The sequence below is a fragment of the Naegleria gruberi genome (assembly GCF_000004985.1).
Source record: "Naegleria gruberi genomic scaffold NAEGRscaffold_49, whole genome shotgun sequence".
Classification (NCBI taxonomy): domain Eukaryota; phylum Heterolobosea; class Eutetramitea; order Acrasida; family Naegleriidae; genus Naegleria; species Naegleria gruberi.
Genome location: NW_003163278.1, coordinates 263707 through 278937, shown reverse-complemented (window position 1 = coordinate 278937; position 15231 = coordinate 263707). Strand labels below are relative to the sequence as shown.

Genomic DNA, 15231 nt, shown 5'->3' with positions numbered 1-15231 from the left:
CAACATGTTTAGTGATAAAAAACAATTTGAAATTGAAATTTATTTAAAACTCATCGTCATCATTTGAAAGTTGTTTTTCAGTTTCAGTCTGAGGTTTCAGAATTTCAATCATTTCTCGTCTTCGTTGAGCTTTTGCTTCTGCAATTTCTCTATCTGCTTTTCTAATATCCAAAATGTAGAGAACTATCAGATAGCATAAATAGATCAATCCCAATGCTACAAGTACGAGTGCAAGATTTCTAAATCTGTGTGGTAATAGAGATCTGGTAGCATTGAGTCCAACAATTTTAACCATTGGATAACGTTTCTCAATTTCTGGTGACTTCTTTTTCAAATGACGAATATACTTGGTTACAGCAAATGCATTAATACTGGCTTCTTTTCTGAAAGCTGACTTGAGCTTTCCTTCTTTCCTGGCATCAATTGAATAATCTCTAGTCATTAGCAAATATAAAGCATTTCCATTATCTACATAATATTCCCTAGAGTCTTTTCTACAGACATGAGCATATTCACTTGCCAAAGAAGATACAAAAGCATGTAGCTGAATGAGACAGTAGTATCTTCTTTCGCGATCTGATTTGATAATTTCAATTTCTTTTTGAGTAAAGTGCTCTCTGTGCTTCTCCAATATAATATCGTAAACCTCTGCAGATAATTGCATCATGTAAATTGCCCTCTTAAATTTGAAATCTCCAATTAATAATTTTGCTAATTGTTCTGCCTTTGCAGAGTCGACTACCTTCTTTCTATTTACATCTTTGTCATTATCAAAAACATCTTTTGGCATACTCCTCATTGTTTGCAACAGTTCTTCGTTTGCCTTATAAAATTCTCTATCTGCATCGTGAAGCAGTCTTTTGTTCATTAAATAGCAAATTGTTGGGTGTTCTTCTGGTGATTCAACTCCTAATGATTTCAAAATGTTTGTCAATAATTTCATAAGTGGATCCACACGTCTTATTTCATTGCTTTCCAGTGAGTGATTAATTTTCTTAATGAGAACGTCACAATAATTCCATTTGTCCTGAGGTGCAAGCTCTTTAGTTGTTTGTTGATATATTTGCATTTGATTATCCAAAGCTGCAATTTCCTTTTCATCATACGATAACAAGTCCATAATTGTTACTATTGGAACTTTTTGTCTTCTGGTTTTAATTTCCTCATCAATAAATCTATGACTTGGTTTATCCACTCCTAGGAAGAGAGAATCATTCAAAATTGTTTTAACTCGTTGCAAGGTTGCATCTGATAGTGCCAAATCCGAAAACATTTGTCCACTATATAAAAGTGTAAATAATCTTGTTGTTTTAATTTTTGGATAGAGAGGTGATAATTCTCTCGACAACTCATCCTCTGTATTATCACCATTAGCAATAACTCTCCTTGTTGCAAAATTGTATTGGCTTGTTCCGAAAGACATTTTAGAAGAAGTAGCAGTGCAAGTAATAGCACTCTTCATTAAATTAAATTCGGAAGAGCAAACATTCTTTCTCCTCAATAACAAGCTTCTTCTCATTTTTTGATGGATGTAAAAATCAAAATTCAAATCAATATTGAAACTCTATTTGATAATCTTATTATCAAAGAAACAGATCAGAATAAAGGTCATGAGAGTGTTTATCGACATATTAACTTTCCGCCTGAGGCGGCACAATTTGCTTCATCAGTTGTTATATATCATTAATGGTACCACTCTTCCGATGATATTTTTTAAGAGCAGAAGAATTTATTCTGGTTTGAATTATTTTATATTATTTTTTAAGGCAAGACAAATTCACTAACATGCTTTAAAACCATTCTAAAGCTTATTGATAAAGCACTATTATTTAATAATAATGGTCTTTGAATTGAAAAAATGATAGCAGAGTTTTAGAGTTTTGGCATGTTGATTACTATTTCTTGAGAGAGCAGCAAATACCATGTCGACTTTTTAAGAACAGTAAAACAAGTTTGAGTGATCATTGGCCATTCTCTTCATCATCAAAAAAATTAAAAAGAATTGGAGATGAGTGTAAAAGTTAACCTTCAGGCTCAAATTATGGAGGATAAAATTAAGGGAGAGATTATACCAGCTGTTAAAGACAAGCTTATGTCCCTTATTGGAGAACTGATAGATGTAGAGGTTAATTTTTCAAGTATTAAACAATTTAGTAATAACTTTGAAAATTCTCTGGAACATCTTCAAGTTTGGGATGGCTTTTTCATTCTCGGACACTTGTTAGATGTTATAGAGTTTTTATTACAGAGAGAAGATTACGAGAATATAAGAACATCCTTTGCTCAAAAGGTTAAAAAGATAACGGTAGCAGCAAAACCATTCTTGAAAGAAGAGCTGGTGAACGAGACATTATTTGTTGCTGATGGATTAGATTATCAACGATGTGATGAAGAGTACTCGGTAATATCTGATATTAACTCTACAACATTAACTCTTATTGATGGAAATTTACAAATTGCTGTTGTATTTGATGAAGGACCTTCCCTTATGGGAGATGTTGGCAGTAATTCTTTCATGTTAAAGTTGGGTTCTCTTCTAGGAGTTAATAGAGAATACTATCAAGAGTTTATCACAAGATCAATTTCAATTTCTCAAAATTCTATTAAGGGTGAAATGTTGCTTCCAAGTTATGACCTCAAGATTGAAGTGGATTGGGAATCATTTGAAAAGGCAGGAAATGTTGACCTTTGTCTAAGTAACTTTTGCAGTCTGGAATGTAGTTATTCCATTCTTTCACTAATCAGTGCTTTCAGACTTGTAACTCATGAACATGGCTTGGAAGCAAATGAAATTGCAGATGCCGTTGATACAATAGTGTTTAGAAACAGTGAAGATGATAGAAAACCAAAACCTCCAGATTCTGGTTTTTGTTATATTTGTAAAAAGACCTTGTATATTTATGGTGTTTATAGATATCACATTGGTCATGTTTCTCCAAAAGAAATTTCAAAAGCTATTGGAATTGCTTGTAAATTTGAAATGATGAGAAAGAAATTTGTAAAATTAGAACAGATAACAAATCAGGAACAAGACGATCTTATTGAATTGATGAAGGATCTCACAAACTATGCTGCATTGAATTTTAAAACCGTGGATCCTTTATTAGAAATCATTTCAAACTCTGAGAGCTTTTACCAATTAAAAGAAGAAGAAAAACAAAACTGCATTGAGAGTATCAATCAGTATTGGGCAGATTACGAAAAAAGTGAAGGAATACAAGCAAAGAAGGCTGAGGAATTCAAGTATGGATGGACAGTAAATAAGATTAATCACAGAGGTCAATTCCAAGAAAGATTATTATGTTTAACAGATCAAGCAATCTACACTTTCGCATACAATTCAAAAAAGAAAGAGAGTTCATACAAGAGAGCAAGAAGATTCCCCTATACAATGTTTTCAACCATTTATTATGGTCAATTCAATACAGAAGAAGGTCGACATGGTATCTTCTTAAAATCAAATATCAAGACACAAAAAAAGGAAAAGGAAACTGAGATTGCAATCTCAAAGATTTTAAAGAAGAATTTATTCAAACTTTCCAAGTTTATGGTATTTGAACATTTAATCAAGAAGATTGATAGAGTTCAAGATCCAAAAGTGTGGCTTCCTGGTGTGAAAGCATTTGAGAAACCATCCTCAGTGTGTAGAATTGCATCAAGATGCTTCTTTATGAAGAATTTCACCGAAAAGAAGATTGATTTAGGATTTGGTGAAACTAATTTTGCATCTGCTTTTGAAATTATTGCAGAGATGTTTGAAACATTGGATGAACCAAACATTGAGTGTCCTAACTTTAGTAGTATGACACTGACTAACATTATTTTAAAGATCTTTGAGTATATTTCAAGTCATGTTGATGAACTAGACATGGTCATTCCGTTAGATATATCAATTCCTTCATTGTTAATGCTTATTGAAAAGACTCTTATTGAGCTGCCAAATAGAAACGAGAGAATGTCAATGGATGTTGGATTTATCCCACCATTAACCTTCAAGGAGCTTATTCATTCTTTGAAACAATGCATTATTTCTTTCAAAAAGAAAGATGTTGAAAATGTTACAATTAGCAGTCAACATAATGTAGTATTTAACATCCCAAAGATTTTACAAGAATTAGAAAAGTTGGAAGGTATTCCAGACGTGGAATTCCCAACATACCCGAGACTGGGTCTTCTCTTCATTATCAGATTTGCTGTAACTCAAATTAATAAGCACTTACCTAACCTCCCAGAAGTCAATGTCTATTCTTTAAAGATTCCAGGTATTGATCTTCCTCCTTCAAATCTAAAATCCACCAATAATAATGATTCAGCTTCTCTCATGAAAATGTTCAGCTCTGATAGAAATAGAAAAGAATTAATGGCAGAATGTGTTGATTCCAGAGGACATGCTAGATGGCTTAGTGTGCAAGTTAGTTATATTATTTGGGCTTGTTGCTCTTCATTTTCCAGACCTCACAACAAACCACAACCTGTAAGGCTGGACAAAATGGAAATTCCAAAGAGCTTCCTGGGTTCTGTGTACAATAAGTATGCTGGCAATGATGATTAAATTAACTTTAAATAATTTTCCTGTTCACATCATCCTTAAATTTCCAAATGACAAATTCACAAGTCAATTACATTAATGAGCACTTCTTCTTATTCAATGTATTGTTGCATTCCTGAATGTATGACCAATCTTTCTCTACAACATTTTTAAGAATTTCTATATTGTCACCTTGCAGAATTTGTCTTTTTACCAATTCCTCAAATATTAAAGTAATTTTCTCTGGTTCACTTTTAACACTGCTCAGCATTGTACTTGTATTCACCAAGTCATACTCTTTGATTATATTATTAATTTCCTTTTTGAATTCATCGATTGTTTGTTTCCTATTGTCATTTTGTAATAAATCAATCTTGTTAATTACAAACACAATTGGAGTGCTATTGACTTCGAGATCTTTCACTCTTACAATTTTTGCAACTTGTTCTCGAATTCCCACAAGTGATTTTATGTTATCCACAGAGCAAATCAAGACAAAACCATCTGCATATAGAATATGTGTTTCTCTCAAATAATGATAATCCGATTCAACTATTTCATTGTGTAAATTTCACATATTCAACAACTTACTTGTGTCTAAAATTGCAAGTTTGACCGATAGTCTGTCTATTTTCAATTGTTTAACATAGGTATCCTCAAACGATGACTCATGATCATCAATTACAAAATTTGTTACAAAGAATATTGTAATGGATGATTTTCCTACTCTTTCACTTCCAAGAACTTTATCATTTAAGAAAATGTTGAACTATATAAAATCCCTTACCAGTAATATTAACATTTGTTGTTGAGAATTATTATTCGATAGAGTTTTGTATTTAACATATCGGAAAAGTAAAATCTTCCTTCTGAGCTCTCGATTTTTTATCAATTTACTTTTCAATTGCTCCAATTCCTTCCCGTTTGAATAATTTTCAGTTGCAAAACTAAAACTCTTAAATAAATTCCACCAAAATTCATTGAAACATTCCGCCATCTCCTTCAAATCATTAATCTTCTTACTCAAGGATTGAAAATTTGCCACAAACTCCACATGTGACTGTATGGCACTGCAATCCGACAATTTCCGATCAACAGCAAATGCCAAAATCATTTGTAAAATTTCATAGGGCAACATTGAAAAGTGATCTACTGAATGACTTGTAGACATTTTTTTGTAAAATGAACCAGAACCTGTCACATGAAGTGTTGCACCACAAGTGTAAACCCTCATTTTGACTTGTTTCTCATTGACATTGTCTTGTATTCCACCACTTCAATTTCAAGATTAATTTTCTTTTACAATTTGAAGCTAAAAAAAGAAGTAAAAAAAATGAGTCAAAGACCAAAACGTATTATTATTCAACACAATAGCTTGGGTACTACACTTCCAAGCCAAAATGTTGACTATTCTAGTTCAGGCTTGAGTGGTACATCGGAGGATGATATTTTCTTTGATTCCGAAAGTTATTTGAGTGGTGATGCTACTATTGATCGTAACTCAACTGTATTGAGAGGTGGAAGAAGGATGAATAGAGGTAATTCATCAGCACAACAACCATCAAATGTTGTTACTTCATCAGAGGTTGCATCTCATCATATTGAAATTGAAAATATTGAACAAGCCCATTCATTCCCACCTTCTTCAAATTTGATGACATTTTCCAGTACAGTTGATAAGAAGAAAAAGTTGAGAAAAAAGAATCTTCAAGTACAACAAGATCAAGTTGTTAAAAAACATTTAAAAGATTTGAAAGATGCAAATATATTTCATGGTGATGCCACTGAGGAGGATTACAAGAGTTTATTTGTTATTCCTCACGAAGAAATTTGGACAACTAGTGAATTTAGAAATGTAATTGAACCAGCTTTGAGAGAATTTGAAGAACAAGGTTATCAAATGAAAGAAAAGAAGGCACCTTCCCTCAAGTCGCTCACTGCTCATCAAAGATATCATAAATTGGTTGAACAACAAGCAAAGGAAGCCCTCAATAGACAGTATGATGTAGATTTTGTGACCTTAATGGAAGATATTCTCATTCCATTCATTAATCAAAGAAAAGTTATAGATGAAGAAAATGAAAATAAGGAAGAAAATACAGCTGAGCAACAATCGGAATTAGTAGATAGATTGAAGGGTAATTTTATGGTTTTGGTATTAACTGATGGTCATAGACGTTTTCTTACACATGCCATTTGTCAATTTTATTCTTTGAAATCATTTAGTACGGATTATGATGGAGCAAGAGTTACTGTCATCTCAAAGAGAAGACACTTGGTGGAATCTGATGATTATCCTGTTTATGAGTCACGTGCCAATTACCTTTCTACATATCTTGCTCAATTTAAGCAAGAAAAACCATCATATATGCTCGATAATGACCTGTTTAAACATGAGGGGAATGAAATTAAGGTGCTGGATAAGAAATCATTTGTTAAACATTATAGAAAGAAGAAGAAAAAGCAACAAGAATAAATTCTCTTCTATTTCATTAAATTTAAAGAGCATCGCCATAATGCATCGTGAAGCTCTTCATTGTAAAATTGGAGGTACTCGTCCAATCTGTAATAATGCTCACTCAGCAAGTCTTCCATCTTTTTCATTTCATCCTTATCAAAGTCTTTTCCACTTCTCTTAGCGTTCACTTGATCAATATATTTCTTCATTTGTAAAAGAATACTTTGGAAAATCTCAATAATTTCTTCGTCATGATCAGCATGGCGGGTTGGAGTTTGTGGAGCTTCTTCAAAGTGATATCTCATTTGTTCAAGATAGATCACAAAATTTCTGTGCCAAATATCATCCTTCTTTTCAAATTTTTTCCATTGTGAAGAAATGAGATCAAAACTCCTTCCTAAAATTATAGAGACAAAGTGTTTGATATTTGATAAATTGACTTCATCTTCGTTAGAATCCTCCCACGTTCTAATAATTCCATCATCCAATGATTCCACATTTTTGAACTTGTTTAAAGGGATATGATATTTTGCAATACGAATATCCTTTGACATGTTGTAATATTTCCTTATAAAATTAACCTCCTCTGTGCTCAATCTTCCTTTCCTTGATGATGATTTCATATTGTGCTTTTTTCTGGAGGATACATGTTTTTCATCCTCAAAATCCTCTTGTAATTCGTATCTAATCTCCTTTACAGTTGAGCAAGAACAAACAAATCTGAAGAGAGCAGAATTAGGTACCAGTACACAGTCCTGTTTTGCTGCCTTCTTTTTCAAAGTGCTTGAATTAGTTGAAGAGGAAGCTGAATTTTTAGGAGTGCTCACTTCAGAAGATGATGAAGGTTGTTGACTTTTTTCAACTGTAAGTTTTTGCTTCTTATTGGGATTGGAACGATTAATTCCAGCCTGAAGAGCAGCTGTAAAACGTTCATCATCACTACTATCCTCAGATCCCAAAATAATATCTCCATTATCTACTGTAATGGCTTTATCATCCTTTGTGTCTTCCTCTTCTCTTTGGAAAATATCAGAAAATCTCATTAAGGCCAATTTGTTTTTTCTAACCTCTGCAGTTGGATCATCCACTACAGTTGCAGGTGGTTTATAATTTACATTTTGTTTTGTATTCTTATCCATGGTTGTTCTTTTTCTTGATTTTGTTTGAGATCGTGTAGGCCTTGGAAATCTTTCCTCTGTACTACTATCGGCACTATCCATCACTCCTTCATCCGAGCTATCACTCGAGTCATAGACAATATCCTGTTGTTGTTTTTGATCATGTTGTTCCGATATTGTTGTTGTTGTAGGTACTAGTATTGATTTATCAACTTCCATTGGGGGTGATTCCTTGATAATTGAAGGCGAATTAGCAGTTACAACTTTCCAATTAGACATGTCTCCAATAGAATAGGCTGAGCCTACTTTTGATTTGCGAATGGGTTGCATTTTTTTTATGTTTTTTGAAATAATTATTGATGATATTGGTTGGAAATGAATTAATTTGGTGATGTGGGAATTTAATAATTGTGTTATATTGTATGAAATAGTATTAAATTATTAATATTTTTACAATAATATTGAATTTGGTGAACATTTTAATTTTTCGCATATTTTAACGGCCATTATCTGTGCACATTGTCGTACCCGAACATAAACCATTTCATGTCCATGGAACTTTTGTCCACCCTATCAATTTATCTCATTCAATTATTGTTGTTGAGCAGAAAGAATTAAATTCCCGCCAAGTTAAGCAAAGAAATTTTAGCAATTTAAAAAAAATCCGATAAAGCCACAAAGATGGAACAAATATTGCAATATGTTGATCATAAAGCTCTCCTTGAGCAATCATCACTCTACTTGAGTAGTAATGAAAATTTGAGTATGATTTTCAAGTTTGCTAATCGATTTCCATTACTTATTGTTTTGCCAATGATTTTGCTTCCAAATACACGATTGACTAATTTCTTGCTCCGATCAAAGGTTGTAATGGCTGTCTTGTCGTTGGTTTATTCTGCTATAATTATTACTGCAATGATGACTTCACCAAAGCCAATTGATTTCTTTTCATTTGATTCTGTTGCTGAGGCATTTACAAACAAGGTGATGGTTTTGGGAGGTTGGGTGCATTACTTGGTCACTGATCCAATTGGTAAGTAATTTGCTTTTTCTTATTGAGATTAATTATATTGGAATTTCAATAATTGTAATAGTTTGCACATTGATTTATTATGATTCCCTCGCCAGAGGAATTCCACATATTATCACTGCAGCTCTTGTGTTTTTGACTTTAATGTTGTGTCCATTGGGCTTGGTTCTCTATCTCTTCTTGAGAGTTGTTTTGTGTCATGTTTGGTTTGAATGGTTCTTGAGCAATGAAAATAATACTGCTGGTTTTATTGAAACTTGGTTTGGCACAAAGCAATTTTGGAGAAGATTTTTCTTCCAAAGTGAAGACAAGACTGTTAAGGTTGAATAAATTTATAGAACTAGTTGGTAAATTGTGCTTGATTTGGTGCTTCCCCCTTATTCAACCTCTAGATGCTTAACTCTCAATTTCATAATGGTGGACAATAAATTGGTTTAGTAGATGATTCATAATCTATCATCATAGTAATTATTAAAACTAGTGGCTTCTTGTCGGAACTCTTCTTCATAGCTACACCATTTCATATCAAGTAAGACTTCATCAAGTAGTGGCTTTTTGGAACTCAAAGCAGGAAGCAAATTGTACTGCTCATTATTGTGTTCTTCACAAGGCTGAGCAGGACTAGGATTTGCAGATGGTTGAGTAGTTTGTGGAGGCGAATCAGGGATAGACATTATAACCTGATTGTTATGGTTGACTTGTGATTCAAATACAGATTGATCATTGGTTAAATCACCAATACATGCGGTAATGTGATCGTCTTTATCGTATCGATTGTCATTGATAATAGGAATTTCAGTTAGGGTGATTGGTTTATCAGTATTCTCTCCATCATCAATCTTTCTCTGTTGTAAATCAATATTTGGAATATCTTTCAATTCATTATACATTTCAATATCAAATATAACATCAATAATTTCAAATCTATTGATTGGATTCATTAAAATCCAACCACAAGTTGATTCACATGTTGGTTTAAGCAAGGTAGATGAAATAGTTCGGTAGGAGAATTTACCAGCCTGCTTGGAATTGCTTTCCTTACATTTGTAAACTCTGTAATCATCAAATTCAAAGCAAGCTTTGATTGGCTTTGTTGTAAAAGCACTGTAATTAGCACATTTAGAAAAAAAATAAACATTGCTTTGTTTTTGAGAAAGTGTAATACTAACTGCCTTTCTTCTATTTTGATAAAGTTTAGTTTTGTTGTCTGTGGTGTCATAATACTCAAACAAAGCAATATCACAATCATGATCATCATCCTTCCCTACATTATTGATCAAACTTTCATTAAAATCTTGCGTTTGGTGTTTTTGTTCTTGAGCTTTGAAGAGAGCCCTGATCAAAGCAACATCATATGGCTTAAAATTGCAATAAACATCTTCCACAAATGCTACATTGTTGCAAATTCTGTTCCCAAAGATGTATCTTACAGTTGGAATGTCATGGATCTTGTTTTCATCAGCTGGATTGGCCTCTCTCTTGGAAATTTCATCACGCTTTCTCTTATTGGTTTGATTGGATTTCTTCTTGGTAGTGGATTTTTTCTTGATGCCCATCGTGATCGTGTTTGTTGTGTTTGTTGTAGTTTTTTTTTAAAAATTGGTATTGGTTCTCTATGTGATAGGTGATATTTTATTGGTGACTTTAGTGTGGAAAACAAAAAAAGTGGTTACCAGCACGACTGACCATAGCATTTATTACAACTGATTGTTTTGTTATTGCCGTTACAAAACTTGGTTTGGCACAAAGTAATTTTAGAGAAGATTTTTCTTCAGAAAGGAATACTGTTAAAGTTGAGTAAGCTTATAGACACCTCGTAGCTACGTTACTCAATTAGTGATAATAATAAAATTTAATATTTATTCTTCTGCAGAGGTTGGTATGTCTTCAGATGGTATATCAGTTGAGATTTGAGAGGCTTCTGGTGGTGGTTGATTGTTATCAGAATCAACAACTACCCAACTTTCTTGACGGTTCAAATCCAAAGAGTTGTTACTTTCTTCTGGTGGTAATTGAGATGATAAATTATTAGGTGGAAGAGTTAGTCCAATATCTTTTCCATCAATTAAAACTTTGTAATTATCCGCCAATTCATTACATCCAATCTTATCAAGGAAAACTGCATATTGCTGGTAGACAAAGTATTTGAGCTTTCTACATGTCATTTCAAAATCATCATGACTCTTACTACTGCTGTACAATGGTTCACTTAGTTTGGATGGTGAAGAAACTCTCAAAACAAAATATCTGTGGAGTTCATTGAGTGGAAGATGAGGTAAATACTCGTCATAGGCCTTTGTGAAGAGTGAGGCAATATCATCGAGTTCTGATTTATGGAGAAGATCCAATACTTCCTTGAATAGTCCCAAACTCATCCATACACCAATAGATTTCAACAATTGGTTATTGCTCTGTAAATAATCTGCCCACTTGGTGAGTACAATTATGGACTCATGTTCTGGGAGAATACTCTTTGCAATTCTTGCTGCCTTTTCCCACATATCAAAATCTTGTAAAATTCTACATGCCTTCAATCCCTCACCTATCGAGCAAAGTAATTGTACACCAAATTCAATATCATTGTCCTTCTTTAAAGATATTAAAGAACTAGCAACGAATTGTACAGTTTCCTTAAAGTGAGATGGTGAGTTAGATGCTGCTAATACAGTAGCATGTAAAAAGTTGGCATACAAGTTTTTGCTGTCGAGTGGTGTTTGAAGTAAGGTTTTAACTGCTTGATCCTTTTGCAATAATTCACTTTCACTTCTGGCAACTAGCGAGAATAAATCTTGAATTTGTTCTGTTGGAGCTCCAGATTTAATCTTGTGTTGTAAAGTTTGATCATGTTGTTGTAAAATCTTCATTTCTTCATTTCTAACAGAGTCATTATCTCTTAATAAATCAAAAGTGGAAGGAAGAGATGATCTATAGCATACGTTTGAATCAAATCTTTCGAGTTCTGTTTGTTCTGTGAAGAAGTGGTCCTCTTCTGCAGGTGGAGCCTCTTTTTGAATATCAGCAGGATTGATATTTTGCTTGCTGAATTTGCCCAAAAATTCAATAGCAAGTTTCCAGAATTGATAGGCAATCTTATCACCAAAGTATTCAGCAGCAATCAAGCATCTTTCAGCAGTATTTGTACTTGGATTCTTCAATTTAACCACCATGTTTTGAGGAAGTAAATATCTGTGGTCGAGAGCCTTTTCATAAAGCTCCTTGACTTTCTTATTATCAATGACATCTCCACAACAATTTCTGTATGTATTTGGTTCATCTATTATTGTGTTTTCATCAACCATATCATCAAATGGAAGCTTGTTATTTTCGATGAGAGCTCTAAAATATTGAGCTTCATCTGATTTAAGTGAGCAAGGATTCTTAAGGTGATCCAGACGAGTATGGAACAATACATTAGTGTTACAAGTACTAAGTTGAATATCAAATACAAGGATGGAACCACTATTTGTGGCAACAACAGGATAATTTCCTCTAGACCAGTCTGAGGCAACGGCCTTGATATGTGGAGGAGAATTGGCAACCTTGGCATATTGATCCAAGTCCCAAATACCAAAGTCTCCCTCATTGAACAATACCAAAATGTGATTATGTTCCTTGCTTACACTGATCTTCTTAACTAAACCTCTGTGTGTTTGAATTGTTTTGGTTTTTTTGTGTTGCAAATCCCAAACAGTAATGGTACCTGTAACATCACCAGAAACAAGTCTATCATTCTTCCAAGCTAGGGCAGTAATGGTATTTACAAATACCTTTGGTTTTTTAACATCTGGTTCGACCTTATAATTTTCGACCTTATAGAAATGCAAAGATCCATCAGTAGTTGTAAAGTACAATAATTCACGTTCTGGGTGATGTTTAGAAAGTGGAACCCATTCAAGAGATGTCACATTTGAGAATGGAATCATTCTAATGAGCTTGAGAGTGTCCAATCTCCATACTTCTATTGGTCTGTCCTGTAAAATGATTACAAGATATTTGTAACTGTTACTAATTCTGATACCCTTAATTCCTCCAGCTTTGGATTCTTCCTTCTTATGTTGATCCTCACGATTAACATTAATTGTGGTATGTTTACCAGAAACGAGATTGACAATTCTCAATTCATTACTTTTTCTATCCTTCTTCTTTTCATAGACTGAAGATGAGAAGCAGAGAACAGAACTTGCTCCAAACCATCTAATACCCAATACAGGAGAATTATTAAATACATCATGTTTAACTACCACGTTACCAGTAAGTAAATCGTATACCAATAGTAACCCACTAATTGTTCCGACTGCTACTTTATCATCAAATGGAGAAACTTTGATACTACTAATTACAGATCCTGTATATTCAGCCAATCCTTCAAGCATCCACTTGGTGTTAACTTTGATTTTTGAGCTTGGTACTTGTTCTTCAACTGGCTTAGCTTCTTGTGGTGGTGTCTTGATTTTGTGTGAAAGGTTGACTCTCCAAATCCAAATCTTACCATCTGCACTCACAGCAGCTACTTTTGAGTGATCGATTGGAGAAATTGAAAGTCCGTAAAGTAATCCAGGTCTATCTGCACCATGTTTAGATCCTCTAACAACATCACAAACATTTGGTTCAAACTTTTCACCATTATATTCCCAAACACAAACAGTTCCATCATCATGAAGAGAGTAAAAAACAGATGGTTCAGATTCAATAGGATATAATGTTTGGAAGTCTGCTCTTCCTCCCTTGAGTTGCTTTCCATGAATTGTTTGTTTGATGGCTAAATCAAATGTTGTAACCTCCTTCTTGGTCACAACATAAAATTGATCACGAGTGTGTGGAGAACAAATAAAATCTTTCAATGAGGTTTGAGTGGCTCCTGTCTTTTTGTCAATACTTCCATGAAGTCTTCTTTGAATATCGATTGGTTTCTTCTTAATATTAATATCATTGATAAAATAGGACCATCCACTTTCACTTGGTAAGCAACATGACTTTAAAGTAAATGGATCCAAAGAAAATCCTGTAATTGTGTCAGGGAATTCAAGATCCCAAATTCTAGTATTACTTTGAACATTCCACAAGGACAAGACATTATTGGCAGCTAAAGAAAGTAAGTAAACATTATCACCATTCAACCACTTGATTTGTACAATACTCTTCTTGGTATTACCATAGTCCTCAGCAAAACTGCAAAGTTTTCTTCCTTTTTTATAATCCCACACAATAATACATCCTCCTTCATCACCACTAGCAACAATATTAGTATTACCTCTTTCAATTCCTCTTGATTTTGACATTTCACACCATTCAACACAAGTTGTTACGTGTCTATGTCCAAACAATGAAGTTACTTGTTGCATAGAAACTGGATCAAAGATCATTACATGAGTTTGACAACAATAGGCCAATAAATTATTAGCACCCCAAACTGATCTATATTTGAATTTCTTGAACTTTTCAGCATTATCTTGATAAACATTGCTGAGAGTGAATTTTTCATTTGAAGACGAATCGAAAGGAAATTGGAATGGTAACACTGATGAAAATTCTTTTGATGCACCTAAAATTGAAGAAATCACATTACCAGAACTCAAAGAAGATGAAACACTTGCTGCCATTCCGGTAACTAAAACACCTCCATGACCACCATCCATGATGGGAAATTTGTTCGGATCATAAATTGGAGGTCCAGGAATTACTCTTGGTTGAATTGATGGTTTTTGTAATTTTAAGCTACTATTATCTAATTTTGATGATTCTGTATTTAATAATAATGATGAAGAAGATATTTGTGTATTATTATTGTTGGAATCGACCACAATAGCCTCACCACTCACTAATTCCTCTGATACACCAACACTTTCCACCAATGAAGAGTCTTCCACCATCAAGGATCCCTCTTCGATAGTCTCCGGTTCTTGTTGTTGCTGTGGATCATCATCAATAGCAGCAGCACTACTAGCATCCACTACTTCAAAACCCAAATCTCCTTCCTGTGTATTGTCTGCCATTTTTTAAATAAGTATGAAAAAATCTATTTTTCTCCAAAATAGAGATCAAATAGCAAATAACAAGTATTACAATAAAAACAAGGTTTTATTTGAAACAGTTAATA

The 15231-nt window shown here is 33.5% G+C and overlaps 8 protein-coding genes across 8 annotated transcripts; 3 read left to right on the top strand and 5 right to left on the bottom strand.

Annotated features, from left to right (window-relative positions):
* Positions 1 to 43: 43 nt before the first annotated feature.
* NAEGRDRAFT_71882 (uncharacterized protein) lies at positions 44 to 1519 on the bottom strand (the record flags this gene model as incomplete). The annotated part of the gene is made up of 1 exon (XM_002673014.1): positions 44 to 1519. One exon carries the CDS (start codon positions 1517 to 1519, stop codon positions 44 to 46), a length of 1476 nt encoding a protein of 491 aa, XP_002673060.1.
* A 489-nt stretch (positions 1520 to 2008) lies between these two features.
* Positions 2009 to 4552, top strand: NAEGRDRAFT_51868 (uncharacterized protein; the record flags this gene model as incomplete). The annotated part of the gene is made up of 1 exon (XM_002673092.1): positions 2009 to 4552. One exon carries the CDS (start codon positions 2009 to 2011, stop codon positions 4550 to 4552), a length of 2544 nt encoding a protein of 847 aa, XP_002673138.1.
* Positions 4553 to 4619: 67 nt separating this feature from the next.
* On the bottom strand, positions 4620 to 5642 carry NAEGRDRAFT_71880 (uncharacterized protein; the record flags this gene model as incomplete). The annotated part of the gene is made up of 3 exons (XM_002673013.1): positions 4620 to 5080; positions 5120 to 5272; positions 5426 to 5642. The coding sequence occupies 3 exons, from the start codon at positions 5640 to 5642 to the stop codon at positions 4620 to 4622; spliced, it is 831 nt and encodes a 276-aa protein (XP_002673059.1).
* A 219-nt stretch (positions 5643 to 5861) lies between these two features.
* Positions 5862 to 7004, top strand: NAEGRDRAFT_51867 (uncharacterized protein; the record flags this gene model as incomplete). Its single annotated transcript, XM_002673091.1, has 1 exon — positions 5862 to 7004. One exon carries the CDS (start codon positions 5862 to 5864, stop codon positions 7002 to 7004), a length of 1143 nt encoding a protein of 380 aa, XP_002673137.1.
* Positions 7005 to 7370: 366 nt separating this feature from the next.
* On the bottom strand, positions 7371 to 8383 carry NAEGRDRAFT_51866 (uncharacterized protein; the record flags this gene model as incomplete). Its single annotated transcript, XM_002673012.1, has 2 exons — positions 7371 to 7383; positions 7452 to 8383. 2 exons carry the CDS (start codon positions 8381 to 8383, stop codon positions 7371 to 7373), a joined length of 945 nt encoding a protein of 314 aa, XP_002673058.1.
* Positions 8384 to 8785: 402 nt separating this feature from the next.
* On the top strand, positions 8786 to 9464 carry NAEGRDRAFT_71878 (uncharacterized protein; the record flags this gene model as incomplete). Its single annotated transcript, XM_002673090.1, has 2 exons — positions 8786 to 9137; positions 9199 to 9464. The coding sequence occupies 2 exons, from the start codon at positions 8786 to 8788 to the stop codon at positions 9462 to 9464; spliced, it is 618 nt and encodes a 205-aa protein (XP_002673136.1).
* A 116-nt stretch (positions 9465 to 9580) lies between these two features.
* On the bottom strand, positions 9581 to 10690 carry NAEGRDRAFT_51865 (uncharacterized protein; the record flags this gene model as incomplete). The annotated part of the gene is made up of 1 exon (XM_002673011.1): positions 9581 to 10690. One exon carries the CDS (start codon positions 10688 to 10690, stop codon positions 9581 to 9583), a length of 1110 nt encoding a protein of 369 aa, XP_002673057.1.
* A 286-nt stretch (positions 10691 to 10976) lies between these two features.
* NAEGRDRAFT_59084 (WD40 repeat-containing protein) lies at positions 10977 to 15127 on the bottom strand (the record flags this gene model as incomplete). Its single annotated transcript, XM_002673010.1, has 1 exon — positions 10977 to 15127. One exon carries the CDS (start codon positions 15125 to 15127, stop codon positions 10994 to 10996), a length of 4134 nt encoding a protein of 1377 aa, XP_002673056.1. The 3' UTR covers positions 10977 to 10993.
* Between the last annotated feature and the right edge of the window lie 104 nt (positions 15128 to 15231).